The following is a 21,658-nucleotide window of genomic DNA, read 5'->3' on the forward strand; positions in this document are numbered from 1 at the left end:
GGTCTGCTTTAGTTACATGGGAAAGATGCTTTAGAGTTTAAAATTCTCAAAATTCACTTATATTTTCATATGTTATTTTTATACATAATTTTCTAAGAATAGCAAATAATATTTTGAGTCCCTTATTATACCTAGTACAGACAGTGCCTTACCAATATAAGTATATAATCCAGTCAGTCCTGCTATGATGCTTATTCATGAATTTGTTTGAATGTGATTAACACAGTAGGAGACAACTGACCATACAGCAAAATTTCTCCTTTTCCTATACATAATCTCACTGTGAGAAATACTAGGTAGCTACGGAAAAATGCACCCAGTTGAAGTGAGACCCACAGAAAGACACAAAACTACACATACTATACCTTAAGCCTCTTCCAGCTACCCAACTGGGTGTGTGGTAAGTGTGTGATAAGCCAACCCAACCCCATACAGTGTTATGACCGTCCTACTTAAGATAACCTACTTAAGATAACCCTCCTTCCACCACTTTATAATAACCCACAGGCTCTACACTTGCTAACATCCACCTCCCAAGTAAACCTCAGAGCTTCCTCCAGCTTTAATGCCATGAGAACAAGCTTCTTAACCATATAATAGGTGGAAAACATGCTATCATTTTCATTAGGTACTACCATGATGATTACTAGGACTGGTGGGACTCGCCAGAGTATTTAGTTCACTGCCTGTGTGTTTAATGGCAATCACAAGGAACTACCAAACTCTGTTTTTCAGGGGTGAAGAGTCAACACCCAAGAAACCACATGGCCCTATGTACCCCAATATCCATAGCAGCAATGGCTACAACTGCCAAACTGTGGAAAGAGCCAAGATGCCTGTCAACAAAAGAATGGATAAAGAAGATATGGCCCATATATACAATGGAATATTATGCCTCCATCAGAAAGGATGAATATCCAACTTTTGTATCAGCATGGACAGGACTGGAGGAGATTATGCTGAGTGAAATAAGTCAAGCAGAGAGAGTCAATTATCATATGGTTTCACTCTCTTGTGGAGCATAAGGAATAACATGGAGGACATTAGGAGAAGGAAAGGAAAAGTGAATTGGGGTAAATCAGAGGGGGAGATGAACCATGAGAGACTATGGGCTCTGAAAAACAATCTGAGGGTTTTGAAGGGGCAGGAGATGGGAGGTCGGGGTACCAGGGGGTGGGTATTATAGAGGGCACAGATTGCATGGAGCACTGGGTGTGGTGCAAAAATAATGAATATTGTTATGCTGAAAATAAATTAAAAATAAATTAAAAAAAAAAAAGAAAGAAACCACATGGCCCAACATCTAAGTGGGTGCTCAATCCCAGGCCCCACCAGAGACTCAGTGATAACATTAGCTCTATGAACAAGTGAGATCACACAGAATACCCTTCCCTCCTGTTTACTCAAGTTTGATTTGATACCCCACTAGCACCCACCTGTAAACCCCAACTACGCTTTTGCCTGGACTCTGCTGCCCAGTTTGGATCTCTAGACACTGACTCACCTAACTGGCTTTTCAGTATGTTTTCCTAATTTGAAGAAAAATTCTGGACTCTGACCAGGATTTTATGCCATAATAATGTTTTCTATAGAATTACCTACATACTGGCACAATCTTGATACTTTGAGTATGGATAGAATTGAAATCATTAATCCTTATACACTCAAAATCTCACATCTTCCATGAGCTGTTTTGTACCACTATTGCTCAGGAGGCAGAAATGACCTTAATCCTAAGACTAAAGGCTAATAGAGCTAAGAATCCTAATATTGGAGGATTCATCAAGGTTGTTTTATTCCTATACTTCAAGCTCATAATCATCATTTCTCTGTAAAGTGATCCATACCACCGACTACCATTTAATAAACTATCTGCCACAAAGGTGTACCATTTCGTAACATTTTTACTCTTAGACCACAGCCTCAACAAAAGTAGATCATTCCATATTCCGCTTCCAGAAATCTGTTTTCTCACCCAAGAGAAAGGAAAAAGTCTGCCTCCCGGCAAGGTCAGAAAATAAACAAGCACAGTGGCTGTGACGGAAGTCTTGAAAGGAAAGTGGCCTCAACATGCAGAAAAGCATTTGGGGTTAACCCACAGCCCTGGTCATTGCAGGAACTGGCAAGAAAATAGAAAAGGGCCATTAAATTTGGTGTGAATCTTGGAGTAGGCATGACATGTTTCTGTTGCCAAACATGAAATTAGGGGGGAAAAAGACACTCACCTGCTTACAGTTTCCTTGGTATATGTCAGTTTCTAAGGAAAACAAAAATAAAAATGACTCTATGAGTTCATGACAGTTATTAAGCAGTAAACAGAATTTATTGCATAGAAAACACTAATACCCTAACATTACGTTGTTAGTCTATAAATCTATGCTGTTATTTTCTACGGTTAGACAAATAGTTAAAGCAAGGTACTAACAATGCCAGGTTTGTTTTAGGACTATGGGAATGTCCTGGCACTCAGCCTCTGTTTATGTTTCCAAAAGTTCTTGTGCTTTTTCTTAATGGGCACAGATTAACAGACTTCACTTGTTAATCATTCCAAAAAGATCTACAAATTGGAGATTGGAGAATTCTACTTCAACCTTCCATGGACTTAGAATCAAAGTTTTTTTATGATCTAATACATTTATAGAAAATCTTAAACCAGAATAATATAAATACGTGGATAAAATAAATGCTAAATCTGTTTATCCAGAATTCAGACAAAAAGATATATTGTACCAATAATTGGATTATTCTTCTGGGGCATTCCAAAGCAAATTGTTCCTAAGTTTCCTCTAAATTAATGGTTTTATTCTGAGACCAACATAATAAAAAGAACACTAACTTAGAAGACCTAGTTTCAAGTCCCATTTTCTCTTGCTTCGTAACAGAGGCAAAACCCAAAATCCTTCAATTTCTCATCTATAAAATGGAAAGACTATTATTCCAAATAACTCTCATGATATTTATAAATAACCTATTGCTCTCCTTATACTACAAAATCTCCTAGAATAATCTCAGCCACTCTAAATGCTTTCAATTACCACCTTGGACCTGGTGACTCCTACAAGCTGTGTTTATAACCCAGACCACTCTCTTTGGCTTCATACCTAAATGTCAACCAATTCACATTTCACAGGTGGTTCAAAACAACATATTCAAAAGTGAACTCAATCTCCCACCTCATCTACAAAACTGCTTCTCTCCCCAAGTTCTTGTTCTTAGTCATCCAAACTATCAACAAGGAGGTTTCCAGGCCATTCCCTTAAACCTCTCCTACTCCCATCCAACCTATCAGAGTCCTGCTAATCTTTTTCCCTATTTGTATCCCTCATGCTTCCTGTATCTCGTGTCTAGCTAGGACTCAGTTCCTCAGGCATGGGGTAGTAAGGGTAGTAACTAGTCCCCCTGATCCCTCTACATCCTATGGTGTATAGAAACCATAATGACCTTTTTAAAATTCAAAACTGTCAAGTCAGCCTGTGACTCACCAACTTACAATCCCTCAATGATTTCCTATCGTCCACAGAGTTTTCTACTCTTCCAGTCTGATCTCCTATCACTTCTAATCTACCCTTCTGGTAGAGTGGCCCTCGTCATTCCCTACAAACATTTGGCTTATGCTGTCCCCTCTGCTTGAACTGTTTCTCCCAAACTTCTCCTCATTCAGCTAACTTGTACTTGTTATTTAAGACTCAATTCAGGTGATGTAACACCCACTTTGTTTGCATGTTTTATTACATAGTCATTGAAAGTATACTTCCAATGCATTCTAATCTTCCCTTCTGAAAAGTTCCACTTGTGAAAAATACCTTCCAATGTAACATCACATGCTCATGTATGGTAATACTAACTTTATATCCTATGTATTTGCTGCTCTATCAACTGGTCCTATAACCTGGGCACAGTTGAGATGGCAACAGTAATATAAGTGTAAATATGTGTGTGTATTTTTTTACTGAACAGTTACTCCATATTAGCAAATTTGCCAATATTCCATATGACCAAATTTAGCAGTTTGCAAAACTGGTAATTACTGAGAAGGGAGGCCGAATGGTAAACAGAAAAAATATAAACATTTTTAAAAAGAGAAGCAGGTCTGAATTTAAGCTCCAGCCCATCTGGTTTTGTATTCTAGAATAAGAAATAACTCTGATGCTTAATGTGCTTATCTATAAATTGAGGATATTAGTACCTCCTTGTAGGGTTGTTGTTTATTAAATATAATGTTTTAATGGGCTTAATATGTGGCCTGGTACATGGTATATACTAAGCAACTGGTAGCTATTCTCATAATTATTAATATTGAACATTTCAAAATGTGACAGAGGACTCTCTCTCTCAAGTAAATAAGTAAATAAAAATATATTTTTTTAAATGTGACAGAATTGAGGAGCCTGGGCAGCTCAGTCAGTTAAGTGTCTGTCTTTAGCTCATGATCCCTGGGGTCCTGAGATGGAGGCCTGCATCGGAGCCCCTGCTCAGCAAGGAGACTGCTCCACCCTCTTCCTCTGCCTCCTTCCCTGGCTTTTGCTCTCTCTCTCTCTCTCTTGCTTTTGCTCACTCTCAAATAAGTAAATAAAATCTTTTTTAAAAAAGTAAATAAATTAAAAAAATTTTTAATGTGACAGAAGAAAAAAATGTAACACCTTGACTTAAAATGTGAGGTACCATGATTAAAAGTTGAATGTATTTTAAAACCACAAAAACCTGCACAACGTTGAAATGTTTATAACCCTGCAAGATTTGTCTTGGGTCCACCCATATTTATCAGACCATATTTCTGTTCCCAATTTGCTTCTAGTTAATGAGATCATCCCAATGTAGGGCCAAATGTTGAAAGAATGTCTCTACTAAAAATAAAATTCTTAAAGTAAAAAGAATCAGATGATATATTGTATTACTTAAAGATGTTCTAATCCAACTTTACTAGACTCGAAATAAAAGCTCAGAGTTATCCAGTCAATAATTCTTTCTTCAGTCTCTCTAAGGTATATAATACTTAAATACTTAAATATAATATAATACTTAAATACTCAAATATTTAAGATAATATTTGTAAAAGTTTCTAATTATTTGCAACAAATAGGAAAAAGACATTGCAATCAGTGCTTATACACTTTTATTTCAACAAATATCTATCGCATAGTTATTTTATCACAGGAATGCAAAATGACAAATAATGACACAATCCTTGCTCTTCAGCTCATAGTCTAGTAGAAGAAATCACACATATAACTAATAATAATAAAATGCAAGTGGTACAACATTAAAGAATTATGGGAGCTCAAAGAATTATGGGAGTTAAATCTATGAGACTGGGGTTGATTCGTCATAAGGCAGGTTATATCTCAACTGAGGACAGGTAGGACTCAAACTGATGGACAAGGATAGATATAGGGCATATCAGCCTGAATGAGTGACTTACCACATATATCTAACCAGCTTCATTTTCTTATGAATACATGCATGCTATAGGAAAAGGGGACGGTGAGAGGCATCTGGGTTGCTCTGTCAGTTAAGTGTCTGTCTCTTGATTTTGGCTCAGATCATGATCTCAGGATCGTGAGATCAAGCCCAAGTGGTGTTCCACACTCAGTGAGAAGTCTGCTTGGGATTCCCTCCCTCTTCCTCTGCCCCTCCTCCCACTTGTGCTCTCTCTCTCTAAAATAAGTAAATCATTTTAAAAAGAGAGAGAGAAGAAGAGTGTTGGCAGGCAGGTTATTTGTCTATGTGCATGCTTATTTATCCTTTGCTAAGAATAAACTAAGTCTAAAAGAAGAAGAACAAGTAAGCAAGTTCACTAATTAGAATTATATTTACATTTAACATTTACTTAACAAACTACAACTTCTATCCTAACTAGGGTCATTGGTAGGTACTCCAAATTGATAGTGTGCAAAATTTTGTCAAGAATGCTAGACTCTTACAGATTTATATTCTTAGCCTAAACCATTGCTGAATATTATTTCCAAATATTTACATTTATAAACATAAGCCTGAGGCTCTTACTGGGTTAACAATGTTTGTTGTAACAGCCAGAGCTAGGGATATAAAGACTAGGCTATGCTCTATGACAGCTCACTCAAATAGCCTAGTTCAACAACAAAAAGTAAAGTAGGGATTTGGCATTTGCTCTTTCTACCTTCAGGCTTTAACTGTGTATAAGTGCTCCTACAATAGCCCAGCTATTCTTCCCTTGTTAGTACCCTTACCTTCATAATTAAACTTCTATGTTCCATGGACTGACTAAAATTTGTGCCCATGTCAAATATAGTTGTGGTTCCATCCTCACACAAATTCATCCAGTAATGATATTCCTCACGCCCAGGCAGTCGATCCCAAAATGTCCTGAAGGCTTCCCAAACAGCTTCCTGACATACTGGAAAACAGACAGAGAAGTACTTTATGGAAAATCAATGCACTTTGAGGTTCTCACAAAATCATGAATCTGTTTATTCAGATTCCCAAGACATTTGTCCATACTGTGCTTTCTGGAGGAGCACGGGAATGATTCTCAGTCAAAGCTCTTCTGTTGATACATGTCCAGTTTAAACTTTTCAGATATGAAGAGAATTTGAACTCCCCACTCCTCTCCCTTACAAATAGGCTCACATCAAATAGGCAGGGTATTTTTCCCATCTTTCAAAAAAAAATCCATGTTTCTGTTTTATAAAAGTGGAATAGATATGAGAATACTTCAATAGGTGGAAGAATAAATAAGATCCATATGATGGAATATTATTTTTTTTAAGATTTTATTTATTTATGAGAGAGAGAGAGGGAGAGAGAGTGAGCACAGGCAGACAGAATGGCAGGCAGAGGCAGAGGGAGAAGCAGGCTCCCTCCTGAGCAAGGAGCCCGATGTGGGACTCGATCCCAGGACGCTGATGGAATATTACTCAGTGACAAAAAGAAATGAGGCTCCAAGCAATGAAAAGACACAGTGAATTCTTAAAAGCATATTTCTAAGTAAAGCAAGCCAATCTGAAAAAGCTATATACTATATGATTCCAATGATATGATATTCTGGAAAAGGCAAAATTATGAAAATTGTGAAAAGATCAGTAGTTCCCAGGATTGTGGGGAGAGAGAGATAAAGACATGGAGCACAGTGATATTTTTTAGGGTAGGAAAACCACTCTGTAGGACACTGTAATAGTGGATATATGTCATTATACATTTCTCAAAACCCACCAACTGTACAACACAATCAGCATAAACTGCACATAAACTATGAGCTTCAGTTAAGAATGATGTGTCAAGGGCACCTGGGTGGCTCAGTTGGTTAAGCAACTACCTTCAGCTCAGGTCATGATCCTGGAGTCCTGGGATCAATTCTCACATCAAAGCCCCTTCTCAGCAGGGAGTCTGCTTTTTCTGCTGACCTCTCTCCTCTCATGCGTGCGCTCTTTCTCTCTCTCTCTCAAATAAATAAAAAGTCTTAAAAAAAAAAAAAAAAGAATGATGTGCAAGGGGCTCCTGGGTGGCTCAGTCAGTTAAGTGTCTGCCTTCTGCTCAGGTCATGATCCCAGTGTCCTGGGATGGAGCCTCCCATGAGGCTCCTTGGTTGGTGGGGAGCCTGTTCTCCCTCTCCTCCCTGCTTGTGTTCCCTCTCACTATCTCTGTCTCTCTCTCTTTCTCAAATAAATAAATAAAATCTTAAAAAAAAAAAAAAAGAAGATGAAGAATGGGTCTATATTGGCTCATCAATTGTAACAAATGTACTACACTAAATGTGTGTGTGGAAGAGTAACAGTATAAGTAACTCTCTGGACTTTCAGCTGAATTTTTCTGTAAATCTGAAACTTCTTTAAAAGTTAAAATATGGGGTGCCTTGGTGGTTCAGTGGGCTAAGCCTCTGCTTTCGGCTCAGGTCATGATCGAGCCCCAAATCGGGCTCTCTGCACAGTGGAGAACCTGCTTCCCCCTCTCTCTCTGCCTGCCTCTCTGCCAACTTGTGATTGCTGTTGAATCAAAAAACAAAAATCTTAAAAAAAAAAAAAAAGTTAAAGTCTATTAAAAAAAATCGGAGCAGAGAATAAACTGGTGATTGCCAGAGGGGTTGGGGATGAGGGGATGAATAAAATGGGTAAAGGGTAGTGAGATATACAGGGTTCCATTTATGGGATCAATAAGTCACAGGAATAAAAGGAACAGTATAAGGAACACAGCCAATGGTATTGTAATAGCATTGTATGGTAACAAATGGTAGTGACGCTTATAGTGAGCACAGCATAATACAGAAACTTGTCTAATCACTATGTTGTACACCTGAAACTAATGTAACATTGTACGTCAATTATACTATAAAGAAATTTTTTTAAAGATAAGAGAACTAAAAATATTAAAATGATCTTCCAGAGAAAGGTACTACTATATTAAAATAAAAAATAATTCAATCTATCTGCTAAATTATTCCAAAGGATCAAATCTGAAAGGATGCTAAACAGGTTGTCTGCACATTTTGTATAGAACTATCCTGCAGTCATTTCATTGGCTAAATGCCAGACACTGTGGACAACAGACAGACAGAGATGGGAGGGAAGAGGAACAGAGTGCTGAGGGAGAAAGATTGATGCAAATGCATAGAGATCAAGACCATTATTTTTCATTCCAAGAAAACTGAAGGCGTACCCAATAGCATATTAAGGTAAAGTCCCTGAACTCACAGAGTCAGAAAGTCTAACTGAATACTAGCACTAGCCGCACCGTGTACTAGCTTCATAACCAGGGGTAACTTACCTAGCCATTTAAGGCTTCAATGTACTCATCTCTCTTATTTAACTAGATGAATCATTACTGCCTTACCTATCTACCTTTGAGAGTTTTATAAAGTCCTTAGTGCTGCATGAATATTAGTGTTATCATCATAATGGATTCTGTTTGTCTCATATTTTTTTGATAGAAGAAGATAGTCTAAGCCAAAAAAAAAAAATTACACTTTAACAGAGAGGAAAATATATGAATATTTAAAGTTCCTCTAACAGTTGATTTTTTAGGGTTAAAATGAAACTTTGGTTGCAAACTTAGTTTTCTCTTTCAGTGAACTAACTGCAAACTGCATCCTTATAACTGCTCTTCAGAACTTCTGATATTACAGAATTCAGAAGAATCCAGCCATGGTTGACTGAGGAAGAGCTGACCACCTGTAGATTCAGAATTCTTCCTCGCTTCTTAAAAATTTCACATGAAAATTTAGTGCCCACTAGAAGACAATGCAAAGGTCAATGTCTCAATTGGCAAAATAAATAATTTTTTTGTTGTCACAAAAAATGAATGTCTATAAGGTCTAGTTATGAAAAAAATGATACAAAGAAATTATAAAAAATATTATAAGACTGAGTGTATATCTATAAAGAAAAATAAATCTCAATAATTTATTTATAATATACACAAAAAATAATTTGAAATATGAAAGCTAATATTACAAAGTTCCTAAAAGAAAACACAGAAGAATATGTATAACTTGACGACAGGCAAAGATTTCATAGATAGGACAGAGAAAGCAACAACTACAAAAGGAAAAAAAAAGAAATTAGAATTTATCAAAACAATTACTCATCAAATAAAATTAAAAATAGATAGGCAGGGGTGACTGGGTGGCTCGGTCATTAAGCATCTGCCTTCAGCTCAAGTCATGATCCCAGGGTCCTGGGAATGAGCCCTGATCAGCAGGAAGCCAGCTTTTCCCTCTCCTTCTGCTTGTGTCCCCTCTCTCGCTGTGTTTCTCTCCATCAAATAAACATACAAAATCTTTTAAAAAAAGAAATGGATAGGCAAGCCATACCTCTGGCAGAAAATATTCAAAATATATATATCTCCCACAGAACCAGTATTTAGGATATGTAAAGAATTTCTACAACTCTAATAAAAAGGCAAACAATCTAATTTTCAAAACATGTAAAAGACTGGAACAAACATTTTACAAAGGAAATATATGTATATGTGAAAAAGCGCTATCATTCACCTTCAGAAAAATGCAAAATAAGTCATCCACACATGAATCACTAACATTAAGATGGTAGTATCACTAAACTGATCTACAGATCTAAAGCGATCCTATCTGAACACAAGTTGACTTCTTTATAGAAATTGACAAGCTAATTCTAAAATTCATATAGAATTATAATAAACCTAGAATAACTAAAATAATTTTGAAAAAGAACAAATAGATAAACTGGACTTTATCAAAATCAAAAACTTTAGTGCATAGAAGACACCACCAAGAAAGTGAAAAGAGAAACCACAGAATAAGAAAAAATACTTTCAAATAATTTACCTGATAAGAAACCTGTATCTAGAATATATAAAGAATGGTTACAACTCAATAATTTTTTAAAAACTGAAAAAAGGGAAGGATTCAAAGATATTTTTCAAAAAAATATATTCAAATGACAAAAGCAAATAAAATAATGTTTAATGTTACTAATCATTAAAGAAATGCAAATCAAAACCAGGGAATACTATTTCACACATACTAAGATGGTGGTGATTTTTTTTTTTTAAAGGAAAATCATAGTGCTAGCAAAGATAGAAAAAATAAGAATCTCACACATCACCGTTAGGAAATTGAGATGATACAGCTACTTTAGATAAAGTATTACTGGCAGTTCCTCATACAGTTAAACATAAAGTTTAACTTTATGTTTAACTTTATGTTTATGTTTAACATATAACCCAGAAATTCTACTTGTAAGTATACACTTAAATAACTGAAAACACCCCAAATGCCCAACAACTGACAAATGGATAAATGAAATATGGTATAGCCATATAAGGAAATACTATTATTTGGCCATAAAAAAATAAACTAGTAATGTATGCTACAACATGAATGAAGTTGAAAACATTATGCAAAGTGAAAGAAGTCAGTCACAAAAGACCACACATTATATTATCACATTTATCTGACATATCCTTAATAGATAACTCTATAGAAATAAAAAGCAGATTTGTGGTTGCTTAGACCTCAGAAGAGGGACAGAGGAAATAAAGGGTTAGAGAGTAATGACTAAAGGGTATGAGGTTTCTTTCTGAGGTGATGAAAGGTTCTTAAACTCAGTGTAATAATGGTTGCACATTTCTGTGAATATACTAGAAAACCATTGAATTCTTTACATTAAATGGATGAATTGTATGGTATGTGAATTATGTCTCAATAAAATTATAAAAGTAATTCTTTCCAGAAAAGTAATATATCCTTAATTTATCCAATGGCTTTCCATTTGTGAGCTATCTGACAAGAATGTCCAATTAACAAACATGAAATACAGAATTCAGAACATGTACATTTAAATAGAGGAGGAGAACTGGGTGAGGACAGGGTTGGGGGGTAGCCTAGAGCCCTCATGCAGCTTAGAGAGAGAGAAAACCCACATAGGACACTGCAGCCAGTAGAATGAAGAGTAAAATCAGCACATCCCAGGAAAAGAGGTACTAAGAAGGGCAAAACTTTACCAGAGACAATTGCCACACACTTTGCTATGGCCTAGAAGTAGACCTGTTCCGAAATGCCAACCTTGTCAAACAATTTTCATATCCTCTTTAGTGACTGTTGAAGATTTTTGAGAAAACAGGTGATCTACAAATGCCTCTCTTGTGGCAGAGAAAGCCTGCCCTGCAAACTGCTGGAGGAAGGCAAAATGTAATGGCAATACTCTGAAGAAAGAAATGTTTGCATTTAATCTGTCTTTAATCCTGTTAACTAGGACTCAGGCTGTGCATATTACTCAGTACGTAGGAATCCAGTATGGAACAAAGTCTTTCTTTAAGGTATTTTCCTCTCAAAATCATGGTGTCCAAAGCATATGGAACATTTTGGTACAATAAGGCAAGAAATAAAAGGCATATAAATTGGAAGATAAGAAGTAAAATTATCTTTATTTGCAAATAAAATAATAATCTACGTAGAAAACCTTAAGGAATACACAAAAACTACTAGAGCCAATAAGTGAATTTAGCAAGTTACACAATAAAAGGTCAATATACAAAAAGTGGTTGTATGCCTATATACTAGCAAGGAACAATCAGAAACTAAAATAACATTAACAATGGCATGAAAAAAGTAAACTAAATCTGATAAAAAGGATGTGTAAGACCAATACACTGAAAATTATAAAAAGTTGCCAGGAGAAATTGAAGAGGACCTAAATAAATGGAGGGATATATTACGTTCATAGATCATTATTGTTAAGATGACAATTCTTTCCAAATTGACTAACAGATTCACCTCAATTCCAATCAAAATTCCAGCAGCCCTTTTGTATAAGTTGGAAAGTTGATTCTAATATTTATATGAAAAACAAAGGACCTCACATCACCAAGCAAATCTGAAAGAAAAGAACAAAGTTGAAGAACTTTTCCTATTAAAGGCTTATTATAATCAAGACAGTATGGTATTGGCATAAAAATAGACAAAGAGATCAGTGGAAAAGAATGAAGACTATAGAGGTAGACCCACCATAGACAGAAGATTGATTTCCAACAAATGTGCAAAAGCAAGAAAGGATAAATTTTTTATGGCCTCATGTTTGTATTTATTTATGTATTTTTTGCATTTTGTTTTTTATTTTTCATTATGATCAGTTAGCCAACATATTGTATAAGTTTTTGTTGTAGTGTTCAATGATTCATTAGTTGCCTAAATCTCATCCCAACACTTGAGTAATTTTTTTTTAAGATTTTATTTATTTATTTAGAGAGAGCACATGAGCAGGGGGAGGGGCAGAGGGAAAGGGAGCGAGAGACTCTCAAGCAGACTCCATGCCCAGCATGGAGCTAGAGTGGGGCTCAATTCCATGAACCTGAAATCATGACCTGAGCTTAAATCAAAAGTCAGATGCTTACCTGAGCCACGCAGGTGCCCCAAGGATAATCTTTTTAAATAAGTGCTGCTGGAACAACTGTCTTTGCATATGCAAAATTTTAACTTTGATCAATATACACCATATATAAAAATTAACTCAAAGTAGATCATAGACCTAAATACAAAACCTAAAAATTATAAAATGTCTATAGGGAAAGATAGGAGAAAATACTTGTCACTTTGGGTTAAGCAAACTTAGATATAACACTGAAGGCAAGGATAATCCAAAAGAAAAAAAAAAAGATAAATTGAACTTCATCAAAATTTAAAATTTCTCTTTGTCAAGAGACATTATTAAGAAAAAAAAAAACACACATTGGGTGAAACTGTATGCAAAACATATAAAAACATATATCTGACAAAGAACTTGTATTTGGAATACATTAAGAACTCTTACAATTCTATAAGACAAATGACCCAATCATTTGGGTTGTCACCAAAAATGATACACAAATGGTGAATGAGTACATGAAAAAGGTGCTCAACATCATTAGCCATTAAAAAAATGAATATTAAAACCACAGTAAGAGATCACTTCATATTCACTAGAATGGTTACAGTTCAAAAAGACTGACTAGGGGCGCCTGGGTGGCTCAGTGGGTTAAAGTCTCTGCCTTTGGCTCAGGTCATGATCCGAGGGTCCGGGGATTGAGCCCCACATCAGGCTCTCTGCTGAGCGGGAGGCATGCTTCCTCCTCTCTCTCTCTGCCTGCCTCTCTGTCTACTTGTAATCTCTGTCTGTCAAATAAATAAATAAAATAAAAAAAAAAAAAAAAAAAAAAAAAAAAGACTGACTATACCGAGTATTGCAAGAATGTGAAAAACTGGAAATCTATTACATATTATGTGGTACAGCCACATTGGAAAACATTTTAGAAATGTCACAAAAAGCTAAACATATAAGGCCCAGCCATTCCACTCCTATTAACCAATAGAAAGAAAACATATGTTCACACAAAAACTTAAAAACAAATGTTCGTAACAGCTTTCTTTATAATCACCATTAGCTGAAAACAACTGAACTATCCCAAAATGTGATATATCCCTAAAATAGAAGACTACTCAACAATAAAAGGTAACAAACTACTGATACACAAAAAGAATCATAGATGAGTCTCAAAATAATTACACTGAGCCAGATTTAAAAAGTGTACATATTGTACATTCATATATAAAAGTGTGGAAAATGCTAACAATTCATAGTGATAAAAAAAAAAAAAACAGATTAGCGATTGCCTCAGTACCAGGATAAAGGGAAGTGCTAAGGGAGGGAGAGATTACAAAGGCAAATGAGAAAATATTTGGAGGTAACTGATAAATTCATTTTCTTAACTGCAAGATGATTTCAAGGGTAAATACATTTTTCAAAACTAATCAAATAGTATAATTCAAATACACAGCTCATAATCCTTCAATGTATACATTAATAAAGCTGTATTTTAAAACTGCAACTACACGTGGAATTTTTTAAATGTGAGGATACTACTAACTGCATTCAATTCCAAGCACCCTCAATGTCTGTTTAGTTTTACAAATCATTAGGTTAAATGCAGTTGCTTCTTGCTATGAAGAACTTTGTAACAAACTTGAAGATATTTTTCAAGTTTTCAATTTTACAAATCATTAGATTAAATGCAGTCACTTCTTGCTATGAAGAACTTTGTAACAAACTTGAAGATATTTTTCAAGTTTGTTACACCAACTAGCAACTGAAGCCAGACAGTCTATGAAGGAAAAATTGGGCAAACCATTAAATTGAATTAGCTTAGTTGGACATTGAATGATCTCTCCCTCTAAATTCCAAACATTTTGTTCTGAGTGCATAACCTCAATTATATCTACAAAATCTCTTTACAACCTATGCTGAAATATTCATTTTTCCTAATTTTCAAAAACACATTTATTCTTTACAAATGACAGTAACAACTGTAACAACATTGGTACCATCTTGATCTGCTTGTGCCAACGCTTTCAGCTCTGTGAGGTCCCTTTCCAATGATTCCATTCATAAGATCTGTATTTGAAAATCAATTATTTAGGAATGCTTTTCATTTTGTTGGCTTCTTTTTCAATAGTATCTCTTAAATTTAAAAACATAAGAAATTAAAAGATATAACCACAATTATTCTTTTTTTTTTTTTTTTGCTGATCTGTTCCTATTTTTCATTTTATTTCATTTAAATTCAATTAATTAACATATACTCTATTAATAGTTTCAGGGTAGAGTTCAGTGATTCATCAGTTGCATATAGCACCCAGCGCTCATTATATCAAGTGCCTTCCTTAATGCCCATCACCCAGTTATAACATCCCCCCACTCACCTCCCTTCCAGCAACCCTCACATTGTTTCCTATAGTTAAGAGTCTCTTATAGTTTGTCTCCTCTCTGATTTCATCTTTTATTTTTCCTGCCCTTCCCCTATGGTCCTCTGTTTTGTTTCTTAAATTCCACATATGAGTGAAATCATATAACTGTCTTTCTCTAACTTATTTCACTCCCTTAAGACTCTCTAGCTCCATCTACATTATTGTAAATAGTAAGATTTCATTTTTTTTTCTTTAATAATTTTTTTATTTTTTTATAAACATATATTTTTATCCCCAGGGGTACAGGTCTGTGAATCACCAGGTTTACACACTTCACAGCACTCACCAAAGCACATACCCTCCCCAATGTCCATAATCCCACCCCCTTCTCCCAAACCCCCTCCCCCCAGCAACCCTCAGTCTGTTTTGTGAGATTAAGAGTCACTTATGGTTTGTCTAAGATTTCATTTTTTGATGGCTGAGCAATATTCCAATGTGTGTGTGTGTGTGTGTGTGTGTGTGTGTGTGTATCACATCTTCTTTATCCATTCATCTGTCCATGGACATCTGGGCTCTTTCCATAGTTTGGCTATTGTGGACATTGCTACTATAACACTGGGGTGCAGGTGCCCCTTTGGATCACTATGTTTGTACCCTATACCTAGCAGTACAAATTCTGGGTCCTAGGTTATCTCTATTTAACTTTTTGAGGAACCTCCATACTCTTTTCCAGAGAGGCTGTACCAGCTTGCATTCCCACCAGCAGTGTAAGAGGGTTCCCCTTCTCCACATCCTTGCCAACATTTGTTGTTTCCTGACTTGATATAACCACATTTCTTTTTTTTTTTAAGTGGTTATATCAAGATTTTATTTATATATTTATTTATCTAGCTATCTATTAGAGACAGAGCGCACTAGCAGGTGGAGTGGCAGGCAGAGGGAGAAGCAGAGCCTGATGTGGGACTTGATCCCAGGATCCCAGGGTCATGGCCTGAGCTGAAGGCAGACACTTAACCAACTGAGCCACCCAGGCATCCCCATAACCACATTTCTTAAGTGGTTATTTACTCTTCACTATTTAACCAACAGCTATATAGATATTCTGATCTATTTATTTTAAAAGTAAAAATCCAGGTAGTAGAAATCATATTTTGTTAAGTTATAAACTGTCATTCTCACTCATCTTCAATCCTTTATTCTCTTTCCACCCTCTTTAGAATTTGCCACTTCTGGCACATACCCCATACACAAAGGCTCAGTCAATAGATTTCCATTAAAAAGGTAAAAGGAAAGCTTATTACTTAGTAATGTTTGATAGTACCAACATAAAATTAAGAAATATAAATACCTGCTTTTAAAAAAGGTGTTAATAGAGTGCCACTTTTTTTTTTTAATTTAGCACTGTGTTGATACTGTGGTTTTAAGCCTTTTTTTTTTTTTAAAGATCTTATTTATTTATTTGACAGAGAGAGATCACAAGTAGGCAGAGAGGCAGGCAGAGAGAGAGGAAGGGAAGCAGGCCCCCTGCTGAGCAGAGAGCCCGATGTGGGACTCGATCCCAGGACCCTGAGATCATGACCTGAGCCGAAGGCAGCGCGGCCTAACCCACTGAGCCACCCAGGCGCCCAATAGAGTGCCACTTTAATAAAAAAATTTAAATATATAAATATATGTAATATCTGGTATTAATTTTTTATTTTAAAAACAATTGCTTAGACAATATTATGCTAAGTGAAATAAGTCAGTCAGACAAAGATAAATACTGCATGGTTTCACTCATATGTGGAATTTAAGGAACAAAACAAATGAGCAAAGGTTAAAATAGAAAAAGGCCAACCAAGAAACAGACTCTTTTTTTTTTTTTTTAAGATTTCATCCACTTATCTGACAGAGAGAGAGATCACAAGTAGGCAGAGAGGCAGAGACAGAGAGAGGAGGAAAGCTGGCTCCACACCGAACAGAGAGCCTGATGCGGGGCTCGATCCCAGGACCCTGGCATCATGACCCAAGCCAAAGGCAGAGGCTTAACCCACTGAGCCACTCAGGCACCCCAAGAAACAGACTCTTGAGAGAACAAACTGAGGGCTGCTGGAGGGGAAGCGGGGGGGATGAGTTAAATATGTGTTGGCGATTAAGGACTGCACTTGTTCTGATGAGCACCAGGTGTGGTATATAAATGTTAAATCCCTCAACTTGTGTACTTGAAACTAATATTGCACTGTATTTGACTAACTGGAATTTAAATAAAAACTAAAAAATACTTTCTTTGAAAAAATATATAAAAATAAAAAGACTTAAAGTTTGGTGAGGGAGGAGAAGTGAAAGGACAAGAGAGAGGAAAGTAAAAAAGAAGATAAAGCAGCAGCTTAGACTGAAGATCCATATAGCCCAGGGCATGGAAAATGTGTGTTCAATAAACATTTGTTGAATAAATACATAAATGAGCAAGTCCGATTTCCCTGCTGTCTAATCATCTACCTCTACTTTAGTTTGCTAGCATCACACCCATCTTATGGCTTTTTATTGTCTCCTGAGCAGCAAAAAGTGTGAGATTCCCTCGAAACTCAGAGACATACTATGGTCAATTAAGCTATTTTGGTTAGTAAGTACAGAACTTATACACATAATAAAAAAGGATTTGATCAAGGATAATACTGTTTAGTTAAAAATAAAATCCTGGGTACAGTTAGTCAAGCATCCCATAGACTCTTTGTTTTGGCTCAGGTTGTGATCTCAGGGTCATGAGATAGAGCCTTGCATCAGGCTCCGGCTCAGTGTGGAGTCTATTTGAGACTATCTCTGCCTCTCCCTCTGCCAGTCCTCCCCGCAACCCCTCACCCCCACCTCTGCATGCTTGCTGTCTCTATCTCTAAATAAATAAATAAAATCTTAATAATAAATAAATAAAATCTTAATGATAAATGAATAAATAAATAAAATCCTAGTTAATTGCTTTCAGGTCCACTGTGAGAAGTGCCATCATTTTAGACATGATAAGGTTTATGTATACCAACCAGAGACTTATCATCATGAATCTGCAGAATGTCTGCACTATAAAATATAGAAATTTATTATATTTTCATGTATATAAAGTAACTAATTATCCAAATAGGTAAGTATGCCATGGACAATACATTTTGCGGGTATATTTAAACAAATTACTGAATGATGAAGGAAAAATAATTAAATTTTCCAATAACATAAACTGGTATTTTTGACATGCTTAAAAGGCTTTAGCCATTTCCACTCTTAAACTTTCCTCTGAATCTGTATAAATACTATACTTTGAGCAAGTCCCTTTCCCATAGCTAATACAAAGATAATATTTGGCTCAGTATGTCTAAATTATCACAGACTTTGAATTTTTACAAGATACGACACACATGTTAGAACTATGTTTGAATTGCATCATGAAGCCCCAAGGTTTAGATGCTCACTTACCTCGTACTTTAAAATATTTCACATGGTTTGCCACAACCTCGGTCACACTTTCACCCAGACAGGTTTTCACACCATGAGGAAACAGAATAGATCGCCTTCTTCTCAGCAACCACTGTTTCTCAGTTTCTCTGTGGTCCAGAGGTAGTTTCCTTTCAGTAGAAGGAGAAGTGTCTGTGGATTCTGAGTCAGTCAGGAAAAAAGAAACTGTACTCTTGGGTTCTTGGATATCTTCTAAAGACATGTAGGTTTGTGCTACAGAGTGAAAGCATAGACAAGTCTTCTGATAATGAACAAAGATACAGTATGAAAGGTAACAAATAAAAACCGACTTTTGTGCCGTATTTCAATTTTAAAGTCATGATCAGACTACAGACATGTATGCCTCAAGAGTGGAGGAGTGAGCGGTCAATTTCTTTTCCATCTAACTCCTACTCCTTTATTTCAAGATTCTTGGTTATTGAAATAACTATATATCCAATTGCAACACAAGAAATAAGAGGAAGTAAGTCCGAAGTAGAAATTACTAAAGAAAAAAAACAAAATTATTGGAGAGATTTTAAAAGTTTAAATGAAGCAATAACAAACACTAAAATAATAGCATTTGGTTCAACTTCTTACAACAGTTGTATCATATAATATTATTTTTAAAGAGATTATAATACAAATATAAGGAAAAAATATATAGATTTTTAAATACCTGTTAATGATGTAAGGTTTCCTTCTATCACGACAAATATCAAAATACCCAGAGAAATCTTCCCCAAATGAGGAAACATAATCATTTGGGCCAAAATCAAAGGAAATGAGAAGAAACCAAAATCCTTAACTTGAATACCCGAAAAGACTTGAAACTTTCAGTAACAAATTATTATAAGAAAAGTCTAACATTTAAGAGTTTATATTTGAGAAATGACAAACATTCCAAAACCATTATAAATTAGCTAAATAAAAACGGTGTCCTTTCAAAATACCTGTCACTTCTTTCCTGAAATAACCAGCACAGCTACGAAAGCGGAAGAGATAAGCTAATTAGAACAGATGGGGAGAGACAATTTCTTTATTCTAATCTACCCAGCTAAGCTCTTTACGGCTCTTTCTTTGCCTTTAACAAAGAGTCCACTTAAAAATACTCTTTCACGTATGATTCACAGTTTCACAATTTTTATGAATCTAGTGGTTGAACATGACAGATTCACAAATTCTCTGGGGTCTTCTAGGGTCTATGATTTGTTGTTTGTTTTTTTTTTTTTAAGATTCATTTATTTATTTATTTTGAGAGAGAGAGAGAGTGGGGGTGGGATGGAGGCAGAGGGAGAGAGAGTCCCGAGCAGAACTCCAAGCTGAATGCAGAGCTCAACTCCGGACTTGATCTCACCACCCTGAGCTCACAACCTGAGCCAAAACTAAGAGTCAGAAGTTCAACCAACTGCGACACTCAGGTGCCCCTAGGACTTATGATCTGTAAGCAAAAGATTTACAAGCCCAAACTGACTATACCTATCTACTTCAGAAATACAGAGCTAGGTACAAAACTAACTTTAGCTAGTTTTCCTGGAGCTATTTCTTTTTGGCATAATTACTATCATGTAAATTTTTCTCCTTCATAAAAAATTTGAAAATCAGGGATGCCTGGGTGGCTGAGTCAGTTGTGTCTGCCTTCAGCCCAGGTCATGATCATCGTGCTCCTTGTTCAGAAGATAGCCAGCTTCTCCCTCTGCCTGCTGCTCCCTTTGCTTGTGCTCTCTCTGACAAGTAAATAAAATCTATTTTTAAAAAAAAAGAAATTTGAAAATCTTTGGTTATAACCACTTAACGTCATCTTCTGTATTTATAAAATGGGATAGGAATAGTAAACCTAACCCATGATGGGTTATTGTGAGGATTAAGTTAGTAAATACACAGAAAATGCTTAGAATATTGCCTGATACATACTAAGCATACAATAAAAATGATAGCCACATGATAACTGTGTTAGCTAGTAAACATGAGGCCTGGTGTATTTATGTACATGAGGAACTCCTAGCCAAGAAAGGGTATCTTTAAGGGGGTGGGGTTATGGACATTGGGGAGGGTAGGTGCTTTGGTGAGTGCTGTGAAGTGTGTAAACCTGGCGATTCACAGACCTGTACCCCTGGGGATAAAAATATATGTTTATAAAAAATAAAAAATTAAAAAAAAAAAGAAAGGGTATCTTTTACCACAATAGGACCAGATAAAATTCTTTGTATTAGGACAGTTGTTTTTATCAAATAAACCTAGTAGAAAGCAATTAAATTCATCAAAGTCCCTGGGAAAGCTAGGATTTACTATCAAATAGCACTGGATTTACATCTTACATCATGTACCTCTAGTGAAGTTTTCTGGGGGCGGGGGGGAGGGGACTGTTTGGTAAAGATCTAAAGCACATTTCTCTTGAGAAACCTAAAGTAGTCCTGACCCCAATTTCTTCAGTCCCCAAAAGGGATGCACTCAGTTGTAAAAGAAGAGACCAGCTGGGTGGGTGTAGACCATACCAACATAAGGAAGCCTGATACCCACAAAAGCCTGTCTTTTATTGGCCTCTAGGCAAAGTTTCCAAATTTCTCTAAGGACAAGTTCAGTTACAAGGGACTCTATAGAAGGAAGGAAAAAACACATGTTTTCCAATACCATTTTATATACTTCTGGTCAAGCAGGCTTTCAAAGTATGCATGTCTACTCACAGTTCTCCCATATCAGGCATAGTTCAACAATTAGAGGTCATTTTCACAATTAAAAAAAAATATTGAATACAAATGATATTTTATATTTATTTTAGCCCAGTACATTTCTAAAGAAACACTAGTGATAAGAAAGAAAACTCAAGATAATTTGCTATGAAGAAAAGGCTTAAGCTTGGTGTTAAGCCAAAAGCAATTACAGCATAAGTGAATAACTTTATATGATTAAAAAGTAGGTGACACTGGAAGATGAGGACAGCACATAGACTGGAACCAGATTAGAAAGGGCTCTGTATGAGCCCTTTTTTCCCCCCATAACATAAAAAGAAAACAGGCTAATTATAAGAGGCAC

General features: G+C 35.8%; 1 protein-coding gene across 1 annotated transcript in view; it reads right to left on the bottom strand.

Moving 5' to 3' along the window:
- IMPG2 (interphotoreceptor matrix proteoglycan 2) overlaps positions 1-20,699 on the bottom strand; it is an 86,848-nt gene extending 66,149 nt beyond the window's left edge. The window contains exons 1-4 of the mRNA XM_013045606.2: positions 19,305-20,699; positions 18,608-18,859; positions 6,207-6,373; positions 2,226-2,257 (exon numbers count right to left, since the gene is read on the bottom strand). Coding sequence (XP_012901060.1) covers positions 2,226-2,257; positions 6,207-6,373; positions 18,608-18,859; positions 19,305-19,389 — 536 coding nt within the window. The 5' untranslated portion in view covers positions 19,390-20,699. The remainder of the gene's footprint in view (positions 1-2,225; positions 2,258-6,206; positions 6,374-18,607; positions 18,860-19,304) is intronic.
- Positions 20,700-21,658: the final 959 nt, after the last annotated feature.

Source organism: Mustela putorius, unplaced genomic scaffold (assembly GCF_011764305.1).
Source record: "Mustela putorius furo isolate JIRA1106 unplaced genomic scaffold, ASM1176430v1.1 tig00003834_pilon_pilon_pilon, whole genome shotgun sequence".
NCBI classification, from domain to species: Eukaryota; Metazoa; Chordata; class Mammalia; order Carnivora; family Mustelidae; genus Mustela; species Mustela putorius.